The 26456-nt window shown below is 45.2% G+C and overlaps 1 protein-coding gene across 2 annotated transcripts in view; it reads left to right on the forward strand.

Moving 5' to 3' along the window:
• Nucleotides 1–26456, forward strand: part of TECTA (tectorin alpha) — an 84757-nt gene that overhangs the window by 35386 nt on the left and 22915 nt on the right. Inside the window, exons 10-15 of one of the 2 annotated variants that reach the window (XM_055273503.2) lie at nucleotides 36–637; nucleotides 8164–8725; nucleotides 15499–15698; nucleotides 20589–20972; nucleotides 22884–23170; nucleotides 24993–25288. In XM_055273503.2, coding sequence (XP_055129478.1) covers nucleotides 36–637; nucleotides 8164–8725; nucleotides 15499–15698; nucleotides 20589–20972; nucleotides 22884–23170; nucleotides 24993–25288 — 2331 coding nt within the window. The remainder of the gene's footprint in view (nucleotides 1–35; nucleotides 638–8163; nucleotides 8726–15498; nucleotides 15699–20588; nucleotides 20973–22883; nucleotides 23171–24992; nucleotides 25289–26456) is intronic. The other variant, XM_055273504.2, reaches the window with a different exon arrangement.

Genomic DNA, 26456 nt, shown 5'->3' on the forward strand with positions numbered 1-26456 from the left:
TTTCTCAAACCCGTCTTCTCCTTGACCACCTGCAGCACTGGAGTGCCCAGAGAACAGCCACTTTGAGGAGTGTATCACATGTACAGAGACCTGTGAGACCCTTGCCCTGGGCCCCATCTGCGTGGATAGCTGCTCTGAGGGATGTCAGTGTGATGAGGGCTATGCTCTACTGGGCAGCCAGTGTGTCATGCGGAGTGAGTGTGGCTGCAACTTTGAGGGGCACCAACTTGCCACCAATGAGACCTTCTGGGTGGACCTGGACTGCCAGATCTTCTGCTATTGCAATGGCACAGACAACAGTGTCCACTGTGAGACCATTCCCTGCAAGGACGATGAGTACTGCCTGGAGGAGGGTGGCCTGTACTACTGCCAAGCCCGCACCGACGCCTCCTGCATCGTCTCAGGCTACGGCCACTACCTCACCTTTGATGGCTTCCCCTTTGACTTCCAGACCAGCTGCCCACTCATCCTATGCACTACAGGAAGCAGGCCGAGCTCAGACTCTTTCCCCAATTTTGTTGTCACAGCCAAGAATGAGGACCGGGACCCGTCACTGGCCTTGTGGGTTAAGCAGGTGGACGTGACCGTGTTTGGCTACAGCATCGTGATCCACCGAGCTTACAAGCACACCGTGCTGGTGAGTAGTCACGAGGCCCCCTCAAAGGGGGAATCGTGGAGACATCAGGATGCGGTCAGCAAGCCAGGCTGCAGCTGAATCAGGCAGGTCCAGAATCCAAAGAAAATCATAGTATAGGCCCTAGATTTTCTATTGCTTCATCTTACAGAGAAGGAAACAGAGGCTCAGAGAAAAAAATGATTTGCCCAAGTCACATACACCAAGTTAGGAGGCAGAGCCAGCTCTGGAAGCAGTGCCTTTCATATGGCAGCAGAGCATGTTGGAGAGAGCACAGACTGAGGTTAGCATCCCTGCTTGGTGGCTGCTGTGTGACCACAGGCAGTCACTTAACCTCCTAGCTTGGCCACTCCATCTGGAAAAGAAACACCTACCTTGCACAGACTAGGCCTCCCTAACTGATGCTATTGTCCTTGTCCACCCACTTCCCTTTTTTGAGATCAGGGTGATATTCACCTGTTCTGGCCTCCCTCCATCTCTCCTGGTCTCCCTTTTGGCTCCCACGGGATCTGTGAGTTCCTGAGTCTCACATGCATTTGGAGGACTTGGGGCTCCCCTACAATCCCTTTACTCACTTGGGCTTCAACTCCCTCTTTCTAAGCTTCTCACCCTTTTCACCCAAAGAGCACTTCCTTGACCACAAAGACAGGAGCAGCGGGGCCGAGGAGCTCTGTGCCCTCCTCGCCTGACCTGCAGACATCAGCTCCAGCCACAGGCCCAGCCGTTCTTTCTCCAGGGTCCTGCTCTGCACATGACTTGAAATGCTAACGATCAAGCCAGCAGCCTCGGCTTTAGCATTTTAGGGAGCTGATTTAGGGTGTTTGCCTTCTTGACATTATTATCACAGGTCTGTGTCATAATTTTTCTATCTCTAAAGACACTCCTTTTCATCTTGTATACATTCTCTTAAAAATTCTGAGCTATACTGAACTAAACTATCTAAACCTAACTAAAGAGTTCCCTGGGCAAGTATACTGACTTCTTTTCCTGCCTCGGGATTTCCTCAACTTCCTTCTCAGACAAAGAGAGATTCCCAGGCCTCTTGAATTATCTTTCATGTTTATTGAAAATCTACCTTTTTATCATCTAAGGGAGCAATTTCACTGTGTCGTCCTCTTCCCTTGCTTGCACACCACAGACCTAAATCCCAGTTGTTTTCCTCTCTGCTCCTCCTAACAGTTTATTCCAGTAGCCATTATTACATTCATCAGGCTGTATTTTTCGTGATCTTCATGTCTAAAGTGCTCTCACCTCTAATCATGGGCTTAAGGGCAGGAACCATACATACCTAATTCATCTTTATGTTGAATGAATGGGCAGCCCCCTGCACCTAGTGACACTCGAAACACTGGTCAAATGAATGAATGAGGCTGAGCATGGTGGCTTACGCCTGTAATCCCAGCATTTTGGGAGGCCAAGGCAGGTGGATCACGAGGTCAAGAGTTCAACACCAGCCTGGCCAAGATGGTGAAAGCCCGTCTCTATTAAAAATACAAAAATTAGCCAGGTGTGGTGGCAGACACCTGTAATCCCAGCTACTCGGGAGGCTGAGGCAGAGAATTGCTGAAACCCGGGAGGCGGAGATTGCAGTGAGGCGAGATTGCGCCATTGTACTCCAGCCTGGACGACAGAGCGAGACTCTGTCAGAGGAAAAAAAAAAATGAATGAATGAAATGACACAATAACCACTTTCTTCCAGGGTTCCCGTGATTTTGTCACAGTGGTAGTTACTGCTTCAATGATCTGAGAGGTTACATTGCCACTGAGGCAAGTTAGGAGTGTGTCAGAGGCTTGGCTTTTGGCCACATAAGATTTCTAGATGTTTGGATAGTCAAAGCTACCCATTACAACAACTTCCCTCTATCCATTTTCATCTTACGTTAAAACAAATATGTCAATCGTTTTGCCCACGCTGCTTGCATCGTATTTGTCCTTTACTCTTTGTTTCCTTATGCGATATCTTTCCACCCTTAGATTTAGGTGTTTTCATGCAGTTACGTATCTCCCTGATATTCGGTGCTCTTCGGCCTTTCTGCCTTTCATGTTTTTCTTTTCTTTTAAAATGTAATCTGTTCATGGGTCCTGTCTCATCTAGTTTATGATGAATTGTGTTTTCTGCCTTGTGTTACACACACTCTGCATTTAGGTACCACGACATCTGAGGCTACGCATGTTGGTTTCAGACATCCTCCCAGTTCTTTTCATGTATAGACGTGGGGTCCTGAGTAGCTCACCTACTCTTCTTTCTTGCTGCCCTTCCCTCTCCTTCACAATAACCCACTCCCCACTGTCTCTACCTTCCCTTTCCCTCTACTTTAGGGTTAAGCCCCCAGTGGGTTAGCTCTCCTTCCAGGCATGTGCTTTGCCCCAATCTCACAAAATGCACTTATTGCTAAAGTCCCAAGCCCGGAGAACCACACAGCTGACTTCTTCCTCACAGAGAGATGGAGAGGGGAGGTGCGAATTAGTTTATTAAGGGCTGCCATAATGAAATACCACAGACTGGGTGGCCTAAAACAACAGAAACTCGTTCTCTTACAGTTCTGGAGGCTGTAAGTCCAAAGTCAAGGTGGCAGCAGGTTCACACTCCCCATGAGGTCCTGGGGAAGCACCACCCCCTGCCTCTCTTCTAGCTTCTGGCGGCTGTGGGCAATCCTCAATGTTCCTCGCCTTGTGGCAGCATAAACTCCAGCCTCTGCCTCCGCCTTTACATGGCCTCTTTCCCTCTGTGTCCCCTGTTTTCTCTGTGTCCAAATCTCCTTCTCTTTTTAAGTGCACCGTTCGTTGGAGTTAGCCCCACCTAATCCAGTGTGACCTCATCTTAACTTGATTACATCTACAAACCCCCATTTCCAAGTAAGTGCATTCACGGGTACTGGGGGTTAAGGCCTCAACATTTCTTTTGGGGGGACACAGTGTAACCCACAATAGGGGGTCATTGGAGACAATGAGCATCAAGGAGAAATGGATTAAAGAGGTGGGGGGACTCCTTGCTAGGGCACTTCTTTCTGAGTCACTGAGATGTCCTAAGTGCGCAAGTTGGAAACAGAGTATACAGCTTTCAAACTCTTGAAAGAAGACCAAGTTCAGGGCACATCGAGGGTTCTTTTCTTCTGAGACGTGGAGGCTAGATTTAACAGTTACTTCAGATTATTAAAATTCATTGTGGGATCTGCTTATTCAATGATTTGCATTTGCTTTCCCATGATGTTATTATTAGTCATCATCTCTCCCTCAGCCTGAAGAATAATGGCCATCAGGATGACAGTGTGAAATGAAGTGCTGGGTAAAACACAGCCCAGAGTGCAGGTCACTGCTGGGGCCCTCAGAAATGGAGGGTGATAAGAAAGTGCTTCTTTGGGACACAGGGTCCTTCTATGACTCTGACCTTTCCCTGCATTGGGCAGCACCACAGGACATGGGAAAATCCACTAAGCCAAGAGAAGCTAGAAATAAATGTGCTATCTCTAGACCAGACAGGGTAGGGTGGTGAGCTGCAGAAGGTGAGGCACTCCCGGGAGCACCACCATAGCCCATCTCAGCCATCCACAGCCAGAGCTCAACACAGACTGCCTCGCTCCTGCCCCCACTCTCAGGCTTCATCGCAGCCAAGTCTGACGTGGTTCAGGCCAACAGGGAGGTTTTCAGGGCTCTAATAGCCTGTGTCTTTATAACTTATTGCCAGTCAGGTGGCCATCAGAGAAGAGTGGGGTTTTGAGCATCGCTCTGGCTTGGTTTAGTATCATGAGCTTGTGTTGATGCCTATTCTCTACCAAGTCCTGGGGGTAGAAAAATGAATCAAACCTGGCCTCTGTGCTAAGAGAGCTTAGAGTCTAGTGCAAGAGACAGACATTAGCAGTTAATGTCCATGTAACATGAAGTGCTGCAAAAACGTTGCTCATGGAGGGCGTGAGAGCACAGAGGAGGGGTTACCTAAATCAGCCAGGGGAACCTTAGGGAGAGCTTCCTGGAAGAGGAGACCTAGAGCTGAGGCCTTGAGGATTACCCTTGCCAGGCCAGGAATGAGGTGAGGGTGTCTAGGAAAAGGAAATATTGTTGAAGACTCAAGGTGGGTAGTAAACTGAGGGATGCAAGGAGACTTTGCTGTAGAAGACCTTGCTGGAGAACTAGGTCAAGGTCTGTTGTTTAAAGGAAAACTCTCTCCAAAAACTCTAATATGTGGTCTTATTTCCAATACTTAAATATTTGAAATACACTTTCCCCCACTCCTCCCATACCTTCTCATCGTCTTCTGCGACTTCCTCCTCCAGCCATCAAGCCTGTTGCCATTCTAGCCTCTCTCTTTTCCTCTGAACTCCTGCCTCTGAGCTCCCTCTTTTCTTCCATTTCTCACTCACAGAGAGAGAGGACGGGCAGTGGTGCCAGGGTGGAGGCAGCATGCGTGGGGTTTCTGAGACACAGAGAAGCCGAGCCTGTCTGAGTCGAGGGTGTTCCTTTCTCAGGGCTCTCCTTGGCAATGGCAGAATTTGCAAACCTTTTAGCTTCATCCAATTATATTGCCTCCCCAAGGCATTGCCTCCTGAGTGACATCAGGTAGCCAAGAATATGGAATGCAAGGTAACTTAGGAAGAAAAGCCAGCTGGCACCGATCGGCCTCTGAGTGCAAGGCTTTTACTTTATTCACTGTGAGCTTTCAGGACAGATCAGAGTCTCCATGGCCTGATCTCGCTCCTCCTCTCACCCTCCATGTACCCTGTCACTTAAATGACTGTCACTGCATCCTCTCCACCTCCTCCCTTCCAGGTGCCGAGAATGAGGCATCTCTTCTCCTCCCATGGCCGCTCTCCCTGTGCCACCTCTTTGTTGCCTTCCCTGGGATCTTGGCCCTCTGTCATCTCTCCCTTCTGTGTCTTTCTACAGGGTCCTTCTCTTCAACTCACAAACATGCTCATTCTCAAACAAGCCTTGCCCCCAGTTCCCCACTCGCCTCAATCCAATCTCTCTCCTTCCCTTTCTGGCCAGACTCCTTAAGAGCATCATCTCTGCTTCTGAATCTCCTGTTTGTTACTTTATTTGCTATTTGCTTCTGCAATCCAAATTCTGGCCTCATCTTCCTACTTAAATTATCTTAGTAAGATTGCTGATGTTTGTTTTACAAAACGAATGGGTGTTTTGCGGGCATTATCTCATGGGCCTCTTTGCCATGTGTGTATTGGATACAAGGCCCTTCATGATCCAGGCCCTCCCCACCTGTCCATTTTCATCTCCCACCACTCCCAAGGCCACACTCTATGCCCCAGCATCACTAAATTGCTGTAATTATTCATATTTATCAGGATATTTTCCCCTTATCTACCTGGGCCTTTGCTGGGGCTGAGCCCTTTACTTGGAATTCCCTTGTCTTCACTCCCACTCCTCCTTGACTGGCCAACCCCTCCTCCTTCTTTGAGACCACGTGTGGGCATTGTCTTCTGCAGGCAGCCCTGATCTTGTGCCCAGGCTGAGGCTGGTGCCTGTGCATCTGTTTACCTCTATCATTGCTTTTATCACATGATATTGTTATCTGTCTGTGTACTTGCCTCTGCCACGTGCCTGTGAACTCCTAGGGAAAGGCCGTATGTGCTTTATTCCAGCCTTTAGCACAGTGCCTGGCACTCAGTGGTGCCAAATCCATGTCTACTGGATGAATGTATGAATTCTGCCTCAACAAATACTCACAGAAGAGCAGATAGTTGAGTTTTGAAGGGTGAACATTGCCCCAGGAAAAAGGTGGGGTCAAGGGCATCCCTGTTGTCTTAGGTCAGGTTCCCTAGAACCTGGGAAAGTGAGGATAGCACCAGGGCCAGAGAGCTCAGCAGGGCTGTGGTCCAAGCTGCAGACCAGCTTTATCCTGGGCTACTGGGAGCCCAGGCACTTGACTCCCAGTGTCAGCCAGTCATTGGCCAAGGGCTACCCTTGGATTAGGGGGTCAGAATCTTCTGGGCAAAGTGGTTCCCATGGGGCCAAGGCCAGCTGTGAGTTATCATTAGCCCATAGATGCAGGGCCTGGGGCTGGGGGCCCTGGGTGGAGCACAGAAAGCATCCTTCACACTCACAGCACAAGAAATGGCAGGGTGGAATGTCACAGCTTGGTTCATTTAGGGAACTGCAAACTGTTGGGTGTTGCTGGTGTGCAGGAAGCCAATGGGGTGGATGTGAGAGGCAGGGCCAGCTCCAGGAGAGCCCAGGGTGATGTGCTAAGCATATCAGACACTTTACTCAAGCCCTGGAGAGGGCTTTCAGTATTGGATTAACTGCTTTCAATTGCATTAAGATTATTGGCGTGGCGGTAGTGACTGAATGGAGGGGCAATGCTGGGGCCAGGGAGACAATGAGGAGAGTACACTACAGTCAAGGTGAAAGGTGATAAGAGTCTGAACCAAGGGAGGAGCAGTGGCGTGGAAAGGGTTGTCAGCTAACGGAGAGAGGAAGGAGGTTGGGGGAAGGGATTTCTGGTCAGAGAGCAATCTTAAAACACCTGCTTCTCCCACAAGGCAAACCACCTCCCCTGCGAGCCCTTGCTGCAGTGAGCAAGCTGGCTGTCTCTATCTTCCATCATGCACTAACCTAGCCACAGGCTATAGGATTTGGCTCCTCTGAATCAAAATTGTTCAAGGGCAGTGCAGTCCTGGAGTTTACTGTTAAGGGATTTCCCTCTTGTCTGAATTTAAAAATATGTGGGAGGAAACATATGTCAAGTGCCCCCTCCATCGGAGACATTGTGCTGGGTGCCTGGGGGGTAATGAGGGGAAGGTGGGCATAAAGATTAATAAAATGTGGTTCCTGCCCTCAAGTTGCCCATGATCTTGTGGGTGAGATGGAAGAGTGTACACCCAGCCATAACATAAGGCAGATTGTGATGTGTGCTGCAATACAGTGTATGCAGGCTTGATCCTGGCCAGCGGTAGAGAGGAATACAAGAGAAGTATAAATAACCTGCCCTGGTTACCCAGACAAGGGAGTGATTAATTCTGACCACGGGCTCAGAAAATCTTGCCTTACAGAAGAGGCGACATTAGAGCAGGGTCTGGAGGATGAGAGGGATGTTGACGGGTGGAGAGTGGCATTTCAGACAGAGGGAACAGCAAAGTGAAGCCATCTTTCAAGAAAAAAGAAATCTCAAAGGAATTAATACACTGGGGCTTGCCTAAAATAAATTCCACGGTAGAGCTAGAAATAGAAACACAAGAGTTCTATGTTTTGGTATTTCAGTCTAAACTTTAATTGAATTCTTATTACCTTTACATTACCTTGGAGAAAACAATTTGAACTCCTGGGGGAAATAATGCTATGTAAACAGAAGACACTGAAATAAATAGGTATATTAGTGTACCAAGGATAGTCATTTGCGTCTGTTCAAATCCTAATAATAATAGTTGACTGACATAAACAACGGTACATGCAAAGACTACATTCAACCTGCTCAAACTTCCCTCTGGGACTTTTCTTTCAAGAGACTCATCGTTAGGAGAAGAGCTGGGAAATCTCTGGGCCAACTGTGTTTCTTCACCTCATCTCTCCTCTTACAGGTCAACAGTGAACGGCTCTATCTGCCCCTGAAGCTGGGGCAAGGGAAGATAAATATCTTTTCCTTTGGCTTCCACGTGGTGGTGGAAACTGATTTTGGCCTGAAGGTTGTATATGACTGGAAGACCTTCCTGTCCATCACGGTCCCTCGGAGCATGCAGAACAGCACCTATGGTCTGTGTGGCCGCTACAACGGCAACCCTGACGACGACCTGGAGATGCCCATGGGTCTGCTTGCATCGAGCGTCAATGAGTTTGGGCAGAGCTGGGTGAAGAGGGACACCTTCTGCCAGGTGGGCTGTGGGGACCGCTGTCCGTCCTGTGCCAAGGTGGAAGGTTTCGCCAAAGTGCAGCAGCTGTGCAGCCTGATCCCCAACCAGAACGCTGCCTTCTCCAAGTGTCACAGCAAAGTTAACCCCACCTTCTTCTATAAGAACTGCCTGTTTGACTCTTGCATAGATGGGGGCGCGGTGCAGACCGCCTGCAACTGGCTGCAGAACTACGCCAGCACCTGCCAGACTCAGGGGATTACGGTGACTGGCTGGAGGAATTACACATCCTGCGGTGAGTCCTTCTCATTGTCCCTCCTTATAGCTTCTCCTCTTTCTTGATTGCCCTGGGAAGGCCAGTCTTCCAACTCCCTAGAAGTCAGAGCAAATTGAGTAGCAATATAAGGATATGCACTTTGGAACTGAGTTTGTTACCTGAATGAAGCATGACATGTAACCTCCTGGAGCCTCCATGTCCTTATTGGTAAAATGGAGTTAATATCACTTATTTCATGGGTTACCCTGAGGATGAAATAAGATCATGCATATAAATCACAGAGTATCACACGTGGCACTTGGACGCACAAAGTTCACAATAGAATGCTAACAAGAGATTAATGAAAGAAGGATTAGTTACTAAGTTCTAGCACCTCATGGGCCCATCCTTGTGTTAATAATCCGCATGCTTTGTCTAAGCATGTTATTCTATTTGATTCATATATGTCATGTTTCAGTCTTCATATTTATGAAACAGAGCAGAATATTAAGAGTACATTAGAGAAGGAACTAGAGCCCCTGGATTCTAGCCTTTACTCTGTCTTTAAGGATCTGTGTGACCTTGGGGCAATTCACTTTTCCTCCCTGGTTCTCAGTTTCCCCTTCCATAAAGCAGTGGTAATGCTACCTTTACTGTTTATGCCTCAGAAACGCCAAGGGGATCCAATTAGGTAATTGAAAGCCAGGCACACTCTGTGCATGCTAAGCGGTATTGTTATATTAATGGCTTGCTCTGAGCCAAGACCCCGTGCTAAACATTTTATCAATATACCTCATTTGTTCTTCTCAATGACCCAATTAGTCAAGGAGCAACTGAGACTCAGAGGAATGAAGGAACTGCCTAAGGTCATATAATCTGAGTGGCAAAGTCAGGACTTGAGCTTCTAACCCAAAGCCCAGGCTCCCAACCCATATACTATATTACTGGACTATGTACTGGGATAATTTACCTGCATTTAGCACATAAGAATAGGAAAGACTTGGGGGGGCGGGAACACTGTTGGTCTTTAGCTAACCTGCTTTGATCTATTTTCCTGTCTCAATCTCATTACCAATAGCATATTTCTTTAAAAAGCATATTCCTTTTAGAAGGTCTGTAGCTCTTTTAAAACTACAAATTGATCCTGGATGGATAGTGCTCTAACTAAGTGATACAGCAGGCCCTAGAGAATCAACTCCCATTTTCATCTGGAAAGGGAGATTCAGATGAAAAACCAGAAACAGCATTGTGGTTTAACACTCATACAGTCAGTTTACATTCCACACAACTGGATTCATGTAGATTGTAAGGGAAGGGTGGGAGGAAGATAAAGGCGGGGAACAGATACCAATCCTGTTTCATCCAGGCTCAGTCCCTGAGTGGGTGAGGCCAGGCAGGGTGGGAAATGGTGCCAGTAGGGATGACAGTCCAGACAAACTGGCCTCTGATGACTTCAATAAAATAAATATGCCTATAAAAAAGCTTGGGTCTGGATAAATCCCCAGGGCTACTCTGGATTCACTGGGGTCATTCTAGTAGGACCAGAGAGCTTGTCTTCCTCTAAATCAGAAAACCAAGCTTTGGACCCAAATGCCTAAACATGGTGCAGAATGGGGAAGCTGTTTTGGAAGGGAAAGCTCTCCTGTTTCCCCTTGAGACGTGTTATGGAGACTTCCCTCTTCACCTGCAGCCATGCCATGCTGGGTGTACTGCTCTCAGGGTGGCTGGGGTGGGGACAGGCATGTCAAAAACCAGTGCTTCCAACTGTAACAAACAGGGAAATGCACACAGGGGGCTAATGCCAGGAACTCTCACCTCAATTGATGGGTCTTAATTTTTGTCACTCATGGGAAGGAAAAGAAATTGAGTCAGCAAGGCTTCATAACCTTACCCCCAAGGAAGAAGGGCCGCCACTACAAAGCTTGGCTAGGGATAAAGGATAAGAAGGTGATTTTTCTTGTCTTTCTCTCCTTTCTACCAGCAACCCTTTCCTCTCCCCTCCCAAATTTCTGTCCAAGCATTGGTTGCCTCCTCTCTACCCTGGCTCACTAGTAATGGGAGCTCTACTTATGGCACCCAGAGCTGAGTCTGCCCTGCCTCATCCTCAGTCTCAGGTCCTATGCCTTGCCTTCTACCAGCTTCCCACCAGCACGTTCCAGGCCAATATGCCAGGGCCAGCAGGTAACTTAGAATTGTTCCCATCACAAGGAGACTTAGACCTTCCCTACCTTGGCATTTCAGGATAGGGGCAAAGATCCAAACGTTAGAGCACCTGAGGAGATGGTGGTAATGAATGGCAAAAAGGAAAACTAAAATAGGAGAAAAAATATATGTTTTAAAGATGGTATGGGAGTCAGGCTGGGGGAGAGGGTGTGGTTGGAGGCAGCTTCCTTTTACATTTTGAATCTCAGAAGCAGAGAAAAGCTTCAGGAGACTGAGTCCTAACTCAGCCATTCGACCTGAGAATAGGGTTGTTGGTAACTGTATCTGATGTGACTCCACATCATGTGAGGGCAGGCCCCATCTCTTTCCTCCTCTCATTCTACCAAAAATGAATCCAATCTAGCATTCGCTTGATAGGAGAAATGGTGCTTTAGGAGCAAAAGGGTTAAACTAGAACTGCCCATCAAATTTGTGCTTTATTGGTAACAAGGTAGAATGCTGGTGTTTTTCAATGATCTGACTGTTCCTATCAATGGAATAATTTATTACTCAATTACCTTATTTGTAAACTCGTTGGAAAATCTTGTAACCTAAGTTGAACAAATAGGCTTACAGGGAGAAGGGAAGTTAAATTGTCTTAATTACTAGCCTCTCCTTAAAATTCATTGAGCTGAGTCTATTATTCTTTCAGTCCCTTAATGGGGGACTGTAATTAGATGGTATTAGATGGTGAGAGGAGAAAGAGAAGGAAATAAAAAACGAATAAATGACAGTTCCCTAGCTCTCACTATGTGCCAGGTTCTAAGTGGGATCTGGGGACTCATGCATTTATTTCTCATGGCAACCCTGCCAAGTAGGTACTACTCACAGTCCCATTTTCTAGAGGAAGAAACTGAAGCTCAGAGAAATGAAGTCACTTTCCCCAGGAAGGTGGCCTGGGTAAGTTGGAAAGTGGCTCCTGAAACAGTGCTCTCCCTTCTGTGCAATGCTGCCTCTCTGAGCCTGGTCAACCAGTGCCTAATGTGTGGCCAGTCAAAGTTGGTTGTCATCGTCATTTTCCCTTTTATTGGAAGCAGCTGCTGCTACTTCAGAGTGCTGGGTCCAAAGTCTGGTAATTTGTCTTACATATTTCTCCATACATCTAATAAATTCCTGTTGAATAATTGTTTTAAAAAATCATTCTATGACTACAACTATTACTACTATGAATTGCAGAAGTTATTATCGAAGTACCAGGCACTATATGAGGAGCTTTATGAATTAGATCTCATTTTATTTTGATAACTACTTGATGAAGGAGATATTATGATCCCAATTTTATAGATGAGAAAACAGAGGTTTAGGGAGAGTAAGTAACCTGTCCATAGTGACACTGCTTAATGGCAGAGCGAGGCCTCAAATCCATGTTGGTCTGATTCCAAAGCCCCTGTCCATTCTATTGAGCTGAATTGCTTTTTAGGGGCTCCATTCATCCTGTCTACCAAGGCACAGATGCTGGGTATGGCAAGAGACAGATTCTTGACCACAGTACAAATCCAGGTGCACAGCCCAGGTCATCATGCCACAGCTCTCAGTACATCATTTGGTGGGGAGAGAGAAGCAGTGGATCAGTACTAGGAATCTGAAAGTTTGTTTTCTAAGAATCAGGTGTTTATTAGCCATCTGTCATGTTCTCAGCACTGTTTTGGGTGGCATGGAAGAATCAGAGTGTGAAACGTGGTGTTTATCATCTAGTTGGAGAAATAGACCCATCTGAAATACTTAAAGAACAAGTATCTCTAAGCTGGTAATACTTCTTCCCAAATATTACAATGTATTGCAGACCTTCAGTCACTGTTAACACTGGCATATGAACAAGTTAAACAAATAAATAATAAAAATAAAACAAGTGAATACTGGCACATGAACAGAAGGACCAAGCAACAGAAAGAAGAGAAAGTTCAGAAACAGGCCCAAACACTAAAGAGAAATTAGCGTATGGTAAAGCTGACATTTCAAATTACTGGGAAAACATATTTGTTATTCAGTAAGTAGTAAAAGGTCAAAGGGCAAACTAACTGGGAAAAGCTAAATCCTTCCTTCATTTCTTACTCCAAAATAAAATCTGAGCAGAACAAAGATTAAACAGAAAAAAAAATCACAAAAATACTAGAAGAAAACAAAGGAGTGTTCTTGATAATCTTGCAGTGGAGAGAACATTTCAGAACAAATTATCCAAAGCTAAAAGGGAAACTTGACAAATTTCATTACATTAAAAATTTTACACCTTTACATGGCAAAGAGATAATAAACAACTTCAAAAAAAGTTAAAAAACTATTTAAAAATGAATACAAAGTCGAAAGACAAATGATAAATATTTTGTAACACATATGACATACCACGAAGGCCTATTTTAATTTTTTTTTTTTTTTTTTTTTGAGATGGAGTCTTGCTCTGTCACCAGGCTGGAGTGCAGTGGCACGATCTCAGCTCGCTGCAACCTCCGCCTCCTGGGTTCAAGCAATTCTCCTGCCTCAGCCTCTCAAGTAGCTGGGACTAAAGGTGCGTGCCACCATGCCTGGCTAATTTTTGTATTTTTAGTAGAGACAAGGTTTCACCATGTTGGCCAGGATGGTCTCGATCTCTTGACTTTGTGATCTGCCTGCCTCAGCCTCCCAAAGTGCTGAGATTACAGACGTCAGCCACTGTGCCTGGCCAGGCCTATTTTAATTTTTAAAGAACTTTTATAATTTAATAATAAAAATTTCAACAACATGAAATGTGAAAAGGATATGAAAAGGCAGTTAACAAAAAAAGACATACGAATGGATTATAAACAAATGAAAACAAGAGGATCAACCTCACAAAGAAATGCAAACTAAATAAGGAGATAGCACATATAGCATTTTAACCTTATTTCCAAGGATCAGACAATTTGGTGACAGACAATCAAGGAGAGTGTGGGAAAACACACCTCCTCCAATAGTGCAGGTAGGAAGACAAATTGGCACAGCCTCTTTAGAGGCAACTGAGTGGCATTCATACCATTTGACCCAGTAATTCCACTTTCAGTAATTTATTCCACAGATGCCCTTACTCATGAGGGCAAAGATATACGTACAGGGATGTTCACTGCAGCATCAGCATAAACACATAAAGTGCACGCAGCATGCAGCAGCACAAAAGCAATAATTTGAGGCTAAATGGAATGAATATTGTCATAAATAAAGCAATGAGCAGAAATGTGTATATATTATGCTCCCATTTATGCAAAAAATAATGGGCAGGGCATACACGTATGCTGGTGTGCATACACACACACACAGATGGGTGCTTGTATATGCATAGAACACTTATGGAAAAATTGACTATAGTTTGCTATCAGAGGTTGCCATTTCATCATGCTTTGTCTTGTATGGTTTGGATTTTCTACACTATGCAAGTATTATGTATTAAACTACAAATGTTTTTTAAAAACATATGGTATATTGTGAGAGTGGTTATATGAATCAATACATGTGTTAAAATTCATAGAACTGTGTACTCTAAAAGTAGATGTTACCACTATATAATTTAAAAAATGAAATAACCCCCCATATAGATACTGTATACGGTATAGGGTAGAAGTTCCCACATAATGGTAGTTGTGCTTTTAGTATACGTTGATTGAGATAATAGCTTCTACGAAACTTTTTAAGCAAACCTATCTTTGATGATTGACTAATACTTACTGAACACTTACATGCCAACCATTGTTCTAAGCACACAGACTCACTTAATCCTTTGCAACCAGCCATGAAGTGAATGCTATTGGTATCTGTATTTATAGATAAGAAAGCTGAAGCTCAGAGAGCCCGAGTGATGCTCTGGGTCTCTTATAGCTGGTTCCAGAGCCCACACCCTTCACCAGGACCCTACCTGCCTTCTATAGAAGCATCTAGATGCATTTGAAAAATGGTAGAACATAATTGATGTGAGTGAGTTTGCACAGACATGTGCACATGCACACACACGGGTACGCCAGCACATGTACTCATGCACACACACACACACACACACACACAGTGTACATTTGCCTTCTCAGAGATCATGGAGCTGAGGCATCCGCTGATGATAAACTGCTGGCTTAGAAAAACGTTCTGTAGAAGCTCTGGGGTGTAGAGGAGCTGACATTGGTCTAAGAGGGAGAACTATATGGGAAAAGTGGGACTCCCACTGGCACTTGAAGAACCAGGAATTTGGATAGGCTGAGAGGATGAAGAAGGGCATGAATAAGAAAGATCAGTGTGAACGAAGACCTAGAGGCAGGAGGAGTGTGGGAGCTCTGGGAGGTTATCAGGCGACATGTCTAACTGGAGATTCAGATAGGGGGTGGGTTTAGGTGGCAGGCAATAGACGATCTCAGTGGCCAGGCTGAGGAGAGGACGACCATGATGTGAGAAGCTCCAGCCACCTCCATCTGCATGTTGGCCCTTTATTTAAGCAGGAACGAATCAGACCCAGGCTTTCTGTGAGCAAAGAGGGCAGGAATGAAGAAAGGCGGCAGACCTCGTGGCTCCTGCCTCTCCCCGTGCCTTTCATCTCCCTGAGTAGGTGAGCAATGCCCGTGAGAAAACCCTCCTCGGTGCCTTGTGATCTTGCGAGTCTTGACTTGTCTCTCTTGTTCCAGCTGTCACCTGCCCTCCAAACAGCCATTACGAGAGCTGCGTGAGTGTCTGCCAGCCCCGCTGCGCCGCCATCCGCCTGAAGAGTGACTGCAGCCACTACTGCGTGGAGGGCTGTCAGTGCGACGCTGGCTACGTCCTCAACGGCAAGAGCTGCATCCTGCCCCACAGCTGCGGCTGCTACTCTGATGGCAAATATTACGAGGTATGAGACGCCAGCCCGGCCTTTTCCTCCTTGCCAATGATCAGATTCCTCTCCAACTCTAAGAGATTGGTCAGATTGACCAATTTTCCCACTTCATTATGAAGAGCGTCGTGTTCGTGGCAGGGGAGTGGGATGGGGGTAGAGAGGCTAAGCACGCTGTTCAGATGATGCTCTTGGGCACTGAGTGTCAGATTTGGAAAAGCACCTGAGCGTCTCCTTCCTCCCTCCTCCACAGTGGCAAGGTCTCCAGCACTCTGCCTCCCATACTCACTCACATTTGTGTGTCTGTGTCGTGCCTTTCTCTGATTTTCTGTCCTGTAAATCTCAGTTTGAAAGCTTCAGATAGAGCTATAGTTTGGATATATGGTGGCTGTGAATCTGACATTTGTAGCTGTCTTAGCTGAGGACATTTGTAACTGGAAAATATGGAGCTGGAGGCTGAGTGGTGTGGACTTCCCTCTTCTGTCTGTTGAGGCTCTGTGAGGGTAGCTGTGGCTGCCATCTCCACGTGTGCCATTTGTCACTGTGGTATCATCCCTAGAGTTTGGTCTGGACTGCTAATGTGGTGCCCCCACATCCCACCCTCTGCGGCGCCCTCTACAGGAGTTTAAACATAGAGTTAATGAAGATGCCTTTTGTAGATGTTTCTCAATAAAGCGTATTAGTTCACGAAATCATTTCACTTTTTGGACTTTGTAATCTTTCCATAATACTAAGCTGGAATTCCATAATACTAAGCTGGAATTCCATAATACTAAGCTGGAATTCCATAATACTAAGCTGGAATTCCATAATACTAAGCTGGAATTCCATAATACTAAGCTGGAATTCCATAATACTAAAAGCTGGAATTCCATAATACTAAGCTGGAATTCCATAATACTAAGCTAGAAAAGCTCTTGCCTAGATGAGGTATTTAGTTCATGGTTCGACCTCAAGCCTATTCTCTGTTTAAATGACATCAAAACCATATGTTGGCAAGTTAGATGGTTAACAACTACAAATAATTGAGTATCTGCTGTTTGCAAAGCACTGTGCTGGTGGTATTTGTGGGGGGTGAGAAAGCACGTCCCCTGCCTCGAGGATCTTAAAAATGTATTCAGAAGAGAGAAACAATGTACTTTAAAGAACAAGAGATCAGTTACAAAATAACCTATCAGCAAGTGAAAAATAATACCCTACAGAACTAATCAATTTTAAGTGAAAAAGAATAGTAGCATTTAAAATAAATCTAATTGAAATGTCTGAATTGGAAATCAACTAGGTGAAAAATAAATAATATCTCCTTTTTGTAAAGATGCATTGACTCATTCAAGTTGCCCTAACTTCGGGGATAAATAAATGTGGATGTTACCCTCAATTTCACTTTCAGTGGAGAATTTATTTAAATGCTATATTAGAAAGACAGGGGGGAAGTAAGGTCAAATAGTGGAACTAATCAAAGGAGACTTTTTGGGAGAGGGGGTGTTGAAATGAGCTCTTAGAAATGTTATTTGAAAGGAAAAGGCAGAACATGTGGAAAAAATTAATGAATTCTGTTTTCTCACAGTTGAGGAGAAGATATAACCAGGCTCAAAACTCAAAAAGCACTCTCTAAACTGTATTTCCCAGCCCAGAGACTTACCAAAAGCTATCCATTTCTCAACTGTGCCATGCACCCTCGGCAGGCATCCTGAGTGTCAGTGTGGCATAATTCAATGAAACCTGGGTTCGATCCTAGCGGTACCACCGCTGGAGGTGTGACACTGAGCAAACGCTGTCATTTCTCTGAGCGTCTGTTTCCCTGTGAATGAAATGTGACTAATGATACCAACCCAGTAGGGCTGTTGCATAAATAATCTATGCTGGGTTCCTAGCCTAGTGCCTGGCATCGAGTCCTTCAATAATTTGTAGCTGCTATTGTTATTGTTGTTTTGTTATTCTCTTGAGAAACGTTTTGTAAACGAAAAATCCAGCCGTGTTAATGAAAGGATGCAAATAAAAGACCTTGGAACTCTCAGGAAAAGCATGGTCAGCTCTTGGCTGCTATTAGTACTACAGTGTAAACATTATGAGCGGTTTTTCGTCAGAACCTCAGTGGATTTTGATAACAGCTTACATCCGGGAAGCAGCAAACTCAGAGAACAAAGAATCCACATCTACTTGCCACCATTCCAAAGTGCCTGGGGGCTTGTTCATAGAACAAATTTCTTTGGAAATGAATAGAGAATACGCCTGGCTATTAGCATGTAGAGTGATCACCCAGCTGTCATTGTCATGTATGATTAAAGTAAAGAAAGCAGCGCTGGGCCAGCCATTTTACTGTGATGCTAGTTTCAGGATCAGATTCTCTTGTGGATGAGTTATTTACCCTTTATCATGTCCACATACATCAAGTTATTTTTCTCTTTTCACCACTGTAATGTCTGACTTCTTATCAGAGAGAGGCCAAACCATCCACTCAGTTATTCTATGAATCTGATAAGAGAAATGAAGTCAATTTGTGAGGCTGTTGGCACCCAGAATATGTTACATAAGTCTGGAAGGAGAGTAGACTTGGTTCCAGGAATGACTTCACTTTGAGGATGAAAGAATCAGCAATAGCATCTTGAAGTGCACTGCAATCAGGAAACTTGTTCTGGAAGAACTCCTCCTCTATCTATTTACCCTTGAATCTGAGTCATATCTGTAGTTGATATCCAGGGTTTTGATGTCTCTAGTTAAAGCGGAAAACTGACCAGACAGAAGCATAGGCCTTTTTGTGCAATTGAAAGATCTTTTCTGGATAACACTATTTTGGTAAGTCGATAATGCATTGAGTGCCCACATCTCTATGACACAGTCTATTTATTGGTACCACATCCCACTTGGACAATCATGACTAATTTCCAACAGTTTCCTGGAATTCTTAGTCTAGAGCAAGTGCAACATCAAGAATGCAAACCCTACCAAGCAGAGTCGTGCCTGCAGATTGCTGCCTGTTTTGGGAAAAAGTAGAAAATAACATTCTAGTTGTGGGACTCCTGGGAAAGAAAAGAAAAGAAAAGAATAGCCGCCTCCAGTTGAGGATACGCTATGTTGTAGGTATTTTATATAATGTTGTATAATTTCTTCACCATCTGAAAGTGGATGAGCCATTCTACTCCTGTAATAGCAGCGTCTATTTATTGAGTGCCTACCCTATGCCAGGAAGTGTGTTTTATACATCTTATTTAATTTAATCCTCACAACTGCCCTGTAAGACATTATTTTAAATTTAATTGTATTATTATTACTTCTGAGACAGAGTCTCTCTCTGTTGCCCAGGCTGGAGTGCAGTGGCAGGATCACAACTCACTGCAGCCTCTACCTCACAGGCTTAAGCAATCCTCCCACCTCAGCCTCTGGAGTAGCTGAGACTACAGGCATGCACTACCATGCTGGTTACTATTATTATTATTATTTATTATTATTTTGAGACAGAGTTTTGCTCTGTCGCCCAGGCTGGAGTGCAATGGCACGATCTAGGCTCATGGCAACCTCTGCCTCCCAGATTCTCCTGCCTCAGCCTACCGAGTAGCTAGGACTATAGACATGTGCCACCACGCCTGGTGAATTTTTGTATTTTTAGTAGAGATGAGGGTTTCACCATGTTGGCCGGGCTCGTCTCGAACTCCTGACCTCAGGTGATCCGCCCACCTCAGCCTCCCAAAGTGCTGGGATCACAGGCATGAGTCACTGCACCTGGCCTATTATTATTATTTTAAGTAGAGATGAGGTTTCACTGTGTTGCTGAGGCTTATCTCAAACTCCTGGGCTCAAGCAGTCCTTCCACCTCAACCTCCCAAAGTGCTGGGATTACAGGCATGGGCCACTGCACTCAACCACAAGATATTATTAATATCTCCAATTTAGAAATGAGCAAAGTGACACTGGGGAGGTGAGTAACGTTACTCAAGATGGCACAGGTGGGGATACAGGACTAGATTGAAACCCAAGTGGTCTGATCCCAAAACGTTCCTTTCATGGACCCCAGGTGTTCTCTGGATCTTTCACATTCAGGACACATGGGAATGAAGGTACTTCCATCAGAAGTAAATTGGAAGCAGACTTGACACAAGGAAGGGCGAGGATTGTGAAATGTGAAATGGTTAATCAGAAGTGTTGGTCATTGCTTTCTTACGACTGTTTAAGATTTGAAGGGCCAATTTATCATTCTTGAGTGAATTTTAATTTCATCTTTGAAGCAGAGTCTGTACTTGGTAGAAGTGTGATTCCTTGATGAATATTTTCTACCAAATATTCTTCCTCTTTACCTAGTTCCTCTAACAGCTGCACATTCAGGTTGACTGTGATTAGTTCTACAATCCAGCCACAAAGATTTCAGAGTTCTTGATTAAAATCAATCAAGTTAGGGCCCGGGTGGTGACTCATACCCGTAATCCAGGCAGTTTGAGAGGCTGAGGCAGGGGGATCGCTCGAGCCTAGCAGTTCAAGAACACAGTGAGACTCTGTCTCTACAAAAAATACAAAAATTAGCTGGGTATGGTGGCGTGTGCTCATAGTTCCAGCTACTAGGGAGGCTGAGATAGGAGAATCAATCGCTTGAGTCCAGGCGTTCCAGGTTACTTACAGTGATCTGCGATTGCACTACTGCACTCCAGCCTGGGCAACAGAATGAGACCCTGTCTCTAAAAATAAATAAGTAAGTAAATAAATGAATGTCAAAACTGCGTATTGTTTGGCGTCTGAGTTGCATGGAACCGATGGAGCATTTGAGTTGAGGCCGTTTCCCCACTGCTGCCTCCTACAAATTCCAGCCCCATTAAAGATAGACTAGCCAAGCCTGATAAAAGACGAGGGGGACTAGGCTTTCGGGTCCCCAGCCCTGACCACAGTCTGAATTTAATGCAAACGGCGCCTCTCTTCCAGCCCAAGCAGCTGTTTTGGAACAGCGACTGCACGCGGCGCTGCCGCTGTTTCCGTCGCAACCTGATCCAGTGCGACCCGCGCCAGTGCAAGTCAGACGAGGAGTGTGCGCTGCGCAACGGGGTGCGCGGCTGCTTCAGCACCAAGACCTCCTACTGCCTGGCGGCTGGCGGCGGCGTCTTCCGCACCTTCGACGGCGCCTTCCTGCGCTTCCCGGCCAACTGCGCCTTCGTGCTGTCCACCATCTGCCAGAAACTGCCCGACATCTCCTTCCAGCTTATCATCAACTTCGACAAGTGGTCGGCCCCCAACCTCACCATCATTTCGCCCGTCTACTTCTACATTAACGAAGAGCAGATTCTCATCAACGACCGGAACACGGTCAAGGTAACCAGCCTGGCGACCATTCTTAAGAAGGGGCCAGGAAACAAGGGGTTGGCTAGGGGACTGTGTAGGGTTCTCCCAGATAGCCACATTGTAGGATAGATTGTTGCTTCATGGTGTTCCACACACAGTGACCAGGTTTTAAAGAATCAAAGTATGAAGATGTTTTAAGCCTAAGAATGGACACCATTTGGTTCTTGGCTGATGATTCCAAAGGCAGGAGACTTGCAGGGTCTCAGAGCCAGGCAATGGCCTGGGCGCTAATAGAGCTTCAGGTGATAAATTGTTAGATAAATCAGTTTTACTCTGATTGCTTTCCAAAAAGCATCTCATTTGTTTTTAACAGCCCTTAAGATTACTCTTGGCTCTGCCCTCTTGTAGTAAGACCCACCCTTCATCTTTGCCATCCTTTCTATAAGCTAAGAGTCAAGCACTTGCCTACGAAACACCAATCTGAGTAAAAACCTGACTCGCACCCCCATTATCCGAGGGCCCCGTGATGACATGCTGAGGGGTAGGAAATGGGAGGCTGCTCTTGGTGGATTTCTCTTAGGTTGGCTCCTCCGTAGGCCCACTGCCTGGTTTCTTGTTTATCTTACACCTGTGTGTAAATAAATGTAAACCCCCCACCCACCCTCACAACAAATGTGGCTCTCCTACTTGAATTCCTCCCACCCCTTCCATTTAAGAAGATCATCTGCTCAGATGCACTGTTGAGGGTGACCCAGCCTCTCAGCTAGAGCAGGCTGCTACAGCAGGTGGCCAGGAAGGATGGAGCCAGGCCTCAGCACTGTGAGCACAGAGGCAGGGACCCGGAGACAGCCACATTAACAATTTTTGGAATTGAGCGTTATTATGTGTATCTGTTTTCCACCTGCTCAGATAATCAGGCCTTGAGTGTATCTTTAATTGAAGAGTCATCAAATAGCGTAGTATCCTGCATCAGGCAAAAGACCAGCAGTATTTTGTGAGCTTAAAATGAAGAATCTGAAATTTAATACCGGTTTTAACTTCAGTGAAAGGTGCCACTGTTTTTGACATTCTCATTCCTTTTACAAATTGGCCCACATCAACACGACAGCCTTGGTCCAGAATCCAGGAGCTAGAAAATGAAAATGACCACCCGAGAGAGCAGAACTGACATGTGGTTGAACAAAATACCCCACGCTAGTCAAAACAGTAGAGACTCACTTTTTAAAAAGGTGCCTGCTTTTTTATTTTTTTTATTTTAAGATACAAAAGCTACTAACAGCCTGGGGAGAAAATTTTTATTTTGTAAGTACAGGAAAAGCATGTTATATTCTGTCCCAAGGGCTAAGGAAAGAAAATGTTAGAAAGCAGAAAAATGACAAATGCAGAAAATAATGTGCCTATAGGTTCTCTGAGGGGACCTCCAGTTTGAACATTATAAGCAAGAAAACGATAAACATGGCAATGATGCCCAGATCCATTTTAACTGTGTTAGACTCTCCTTGGCCCAGGATTGGGATTTCATTTTCAGTAATTGGTTTATTCTGGGGAAAGTTTTAGACACAAATTCAGCCATTCATTGTGGGTTATACTTTTCCAAGTTTTCCTCATCTCTCACCTCCTCTGCCCTACTTCTGCTCCCTAGTTTGCTTCCTTTGGGGCAACTACACAGTAAGATGAGTGAATGCCTTTAAACTCTAGGGCAGGGGCCGGCAAATCTGCTTGCTGCCTGTTTGTGTAAATAAAGCTTTGCTGGAACACAGCCACACTCATTTAGTTGTGTATTGTCTATGGCTGCTGTCATGCTGCAGGGACAGAGTGGAGTCGTTGAGACAGAGATCACAGGGCCTGTGACGCCCAAAATATTTTCCCTGGCCCTTTCCTGAACAAGTTTGCCAACCCCTGCTCTAAGCGTAATTATTTTATTTTTTCCTCCTCCAACAGGTGAATGGCACACAAGTGAATGTTCCATTTATAACTGGTTTGGCAACCAAAATCTACAGCAGTGAGGGGTTTCTGGTGATTGACACCAGCCCAGACATCCAGATATACTACAATGGTTTCAACGTCATTAAAATCAGCATCAGCGAGAGGCTGCAGAACAAAGTATGCGGTCTCTGTGGCAACTTCAACGGGGACCTAACAGATGATTATGTGACCTTGCGAGGGAAGCCGGTGGTAAGCAGCGTGGTGCTGGCCCAGAGCTGGAAAACCAATGGCATGCAGAAGAGGTGAGGGTTTAGGAGTTGAAGCCACTAGACTTGGTGGCCCAAGTTCTCTCACGTCCGTGGGTGGTGTGAATGAGGAATGCCTTTTCCTTAGCACTGCCCCGCTCTCCTACAGAGACAAACCAAAGCTCTTTGGAGTTTTGATGCTAAAAATAGGCACATCAGAGACCCCAGTAATTTCGTGAACTGCAGAGGAAGGAGTTGGGCTTAGATGATATAACTCTAATTTTCATGTCATCCAGCCCTTGGCTAAACAGAAGAGTGTGCCCAGGATGAGAACTCTGAGGCCTTGACCAGCTGCCCACATGGGACCTAGGCACCCCTGCTGGGTGTGGAATTAAGAGGTGACTCAGAAGAAGAAAGGCTATCTTTGACTCCCTTAGTGCTGGGTCTAATTGTGTGTCCTTGCCTCTTACAAGAAGGCTTGACTGTGGTTGTGTAGGCAGAAGTTGGTGGGAATCAGGAAAGCCTTTTTTAAAAACAGAAGTTACAAGGTTATTATCAGGCCCACACCTGGCCAGCAGAGAGAGAGTGAGCTAAAGAAGTTATTCCAAAGGTTTTAAATTTAGGGCCCCTCAGGGCTGCTGAGTATGTGGATATCTTTCTGGATCTGTAGATATGCTTCTCTTTCTTGTTAGTTCTCTGCTTGTACAATGGCTCAATCACATTGCTTTACATGCTAAATATCAGCTAAATCCCCAGTCCTGGAAATCACACTTTAAGCCTCTTTGACCCTGCCCCAAGTGGATACTGAACAATGTATCATATATTAGACTATCCTGTGAATTATAGGACTCAGAGCTGTGAAAATTCTTGGGCAATATCTTGTCCAATCTCTTCCTTTCCTAGGTAAGACAGAGACTAAGACAGCGAATGACTGACATGAGGAGGCCCCATATATGGCAAAGCCAGGACTAGACTCCAGGATTCCTGATTTGGTGCTTACTCTAGAATACCATGCACTGACCCACAGATAGAAAAGAGAGAACTTTGGACATTACATTTAGAACACTACATTGAGCCATTGTAGTGTTTCCAAAAATAGGCAAGGTTCGGTTCCTCCTGAGGAATTATGATTCTGTATGAATTTGGCCGGCCTGCCTCACTCCCTCCTTTCCTCCCTCCTTCCCTTCCCTTCTCTTCCCTTCCCTTCTCTTCCCTTCCCTTCTCTTCCCTTCCCTTCTCTTCCCTTCCCTTCCCTCCTCCACTCCCCCTTCCCCTCCTCCTCTACTCTTACTTCCCTTCCCCTCTTCTCCCTTCCCCTCCCCTCCTTTCCCCTCCCATCCCCTCCCCTCCCCTCCCTTCCCCTTCCCTTCCTTTTTAAATAAACTATTATCAGCTGGACACCAACTTTCTTGTAAATGTTTAGCTTTTGGTCCCTAATGGCTAAAGTGGAACTGGCTTAGAAAGCTTCCTTTCAAATCTTTAATTCCACCAAGTATCATTACTATTATCATTGTTATTGGTTATATCAATACCCATTAATGGTTATTATATCAATTATATCAATCATATCAATCAATTGTGTCAAAGTGTTCATGCTTACTATATCAATATCAGCCTTTCATGTGGCACTTTGGCCACTAATCCATCATTCCATTTTACCCTCACTGTATTTCAGTGATATAAACAACAGGAATCACTGTTTCACTTTCTCAGATGGATAGAATAGAGACTAGTAGTATCTTACTTGCCAAAGGTCACAAAGCTAGTGTTGGAATTGGCACAATGCACTAGCTTCAGGGGTAGCAAAACAGGTACAGATGCGATTTACCTTCCATTGGAGATCTCAGATGGCTGTTTTTGCTTCACTCAGTCTGACCAGACCTCTTGCCCCCAGCTGCAATGAGCTGCAGTTCTCACAGTATGCAGCCATGTGTGACAACGTGCACATCCAGAAGATGCAGGGTGATGGCTACTGCCTGAAGCTCACCGACATGAAGGGCTTCTTCCAGCCCTGCTATGGGCTTCTCGATCCCCTCCCATTCTACGAGTCCTGCTACCTGGACGGCTGCTACAACCACAAGAAGTTCCAGCTGTGCGGCTCCCTGGCCGCCTACGGGGAGGCCTGCCGCTCCTTCGGGATCCTTAGCACCGAGTGGATTGAGAAGGAGAATTGCTGTAAGAGAATTATTTTATTTCTGTGGATTCCATTTTCAGTGAAAAGAACAGCTTTGCTGGTAGCATTGCTTTTTCTAGGGATGACTGGTCCTCTCCAGATTTACTCATAGATCTGCTTCCAGGATTGGATAGTAGAGAGCTGTGAGCTGCAGCCGAGATTCAGTGGCCCCTCCCGTGGAGCCTAACCCACCTATGGTTCCTGTCCAGTTATGGAATTTGGAAAACAAACGTGGAAAGATGGAGCTCTCTGGGTTGGAAGAGCCCTGGTTTAGTGGCTTATGAGGTAGAGAGACACAGTGTGGGATTCCTGATGGATTTTAGTTCCCAAACTCAGCTCCACCTTAGCTCCTTTAACATGAGGGCATCCTCTATCAGAAAGCAAAGGCACAGGGCAGGTGGAAGGCAGAGCTGGAACTGAGCTGGTTATGTCCACCTGAGCCGAAAGGAAGCTGCAGTTGGATTGACTGTGGAGAGTACATATATTAGATCAGCTGGTAAAATAAAGATGTACAGAATCTTCTGGGGTTTTTTTCTGTAGTAAGAAAATTATTTTGATGTGTATTTCTATTATTCAATTTGTTCATTTTCTTACTGTGTTAATCAAATAAGAGAGCAATTATACATGTATACAAACACATATAAATGTGCCATAGACATACGTGTGTGTCCATATACATAAATGGTCACTCCCACTAGTGTGGCCAATGGAATGTGTGTTTTGTACTCTGACCCACAACACCAACCCAGTGTGTATACAGGTACCACTGTGAAAATAGGCTGGCTCCAAGACGATACACACACATTGGTAAATTTGCAGACCAAACCTGATCAAGTGTAGGAATACACTTAATTCAGAGCCTAAAAAAATGCAGTTAATTAAAATATATTTCAGTGATTTCACAAACTGTTAACAAGCAAATTACTAGTCTCTGTTGGAAAGTAACAGAAATATTTGTTATTAGTATTTTACTCTGCTGTGTTAATAAGAATACTTTCAATGACTTTAAAAATTAACTGTTTTGAACTTTTCAAATTGTCAGGAATTTTAAAAGGTACATATATCATTAAAAAATACTCAGAGCTTCCCTCTAAGGGCATGTCTTATTTGCCAGTTGGCAGATGGACCACCACATTTGTAAATAAACATTTCCTTCCTATGGGCTATAAC

Source organism: Symphalangus syndactylus, chromosome 3, assembly GCF_028878055.3.
Source record: "Symphalangus syndactylus isolate Jambi chromosome 3, NHGRI_mSymSyn1-v2.1_pri, whole genome shotgun sequence".
NCBI lineage: Eukaryota > Metazoa > Chordata > Mammalia > Primates > Hylobatidae > Symphalangus > Symphalangus syndactylus.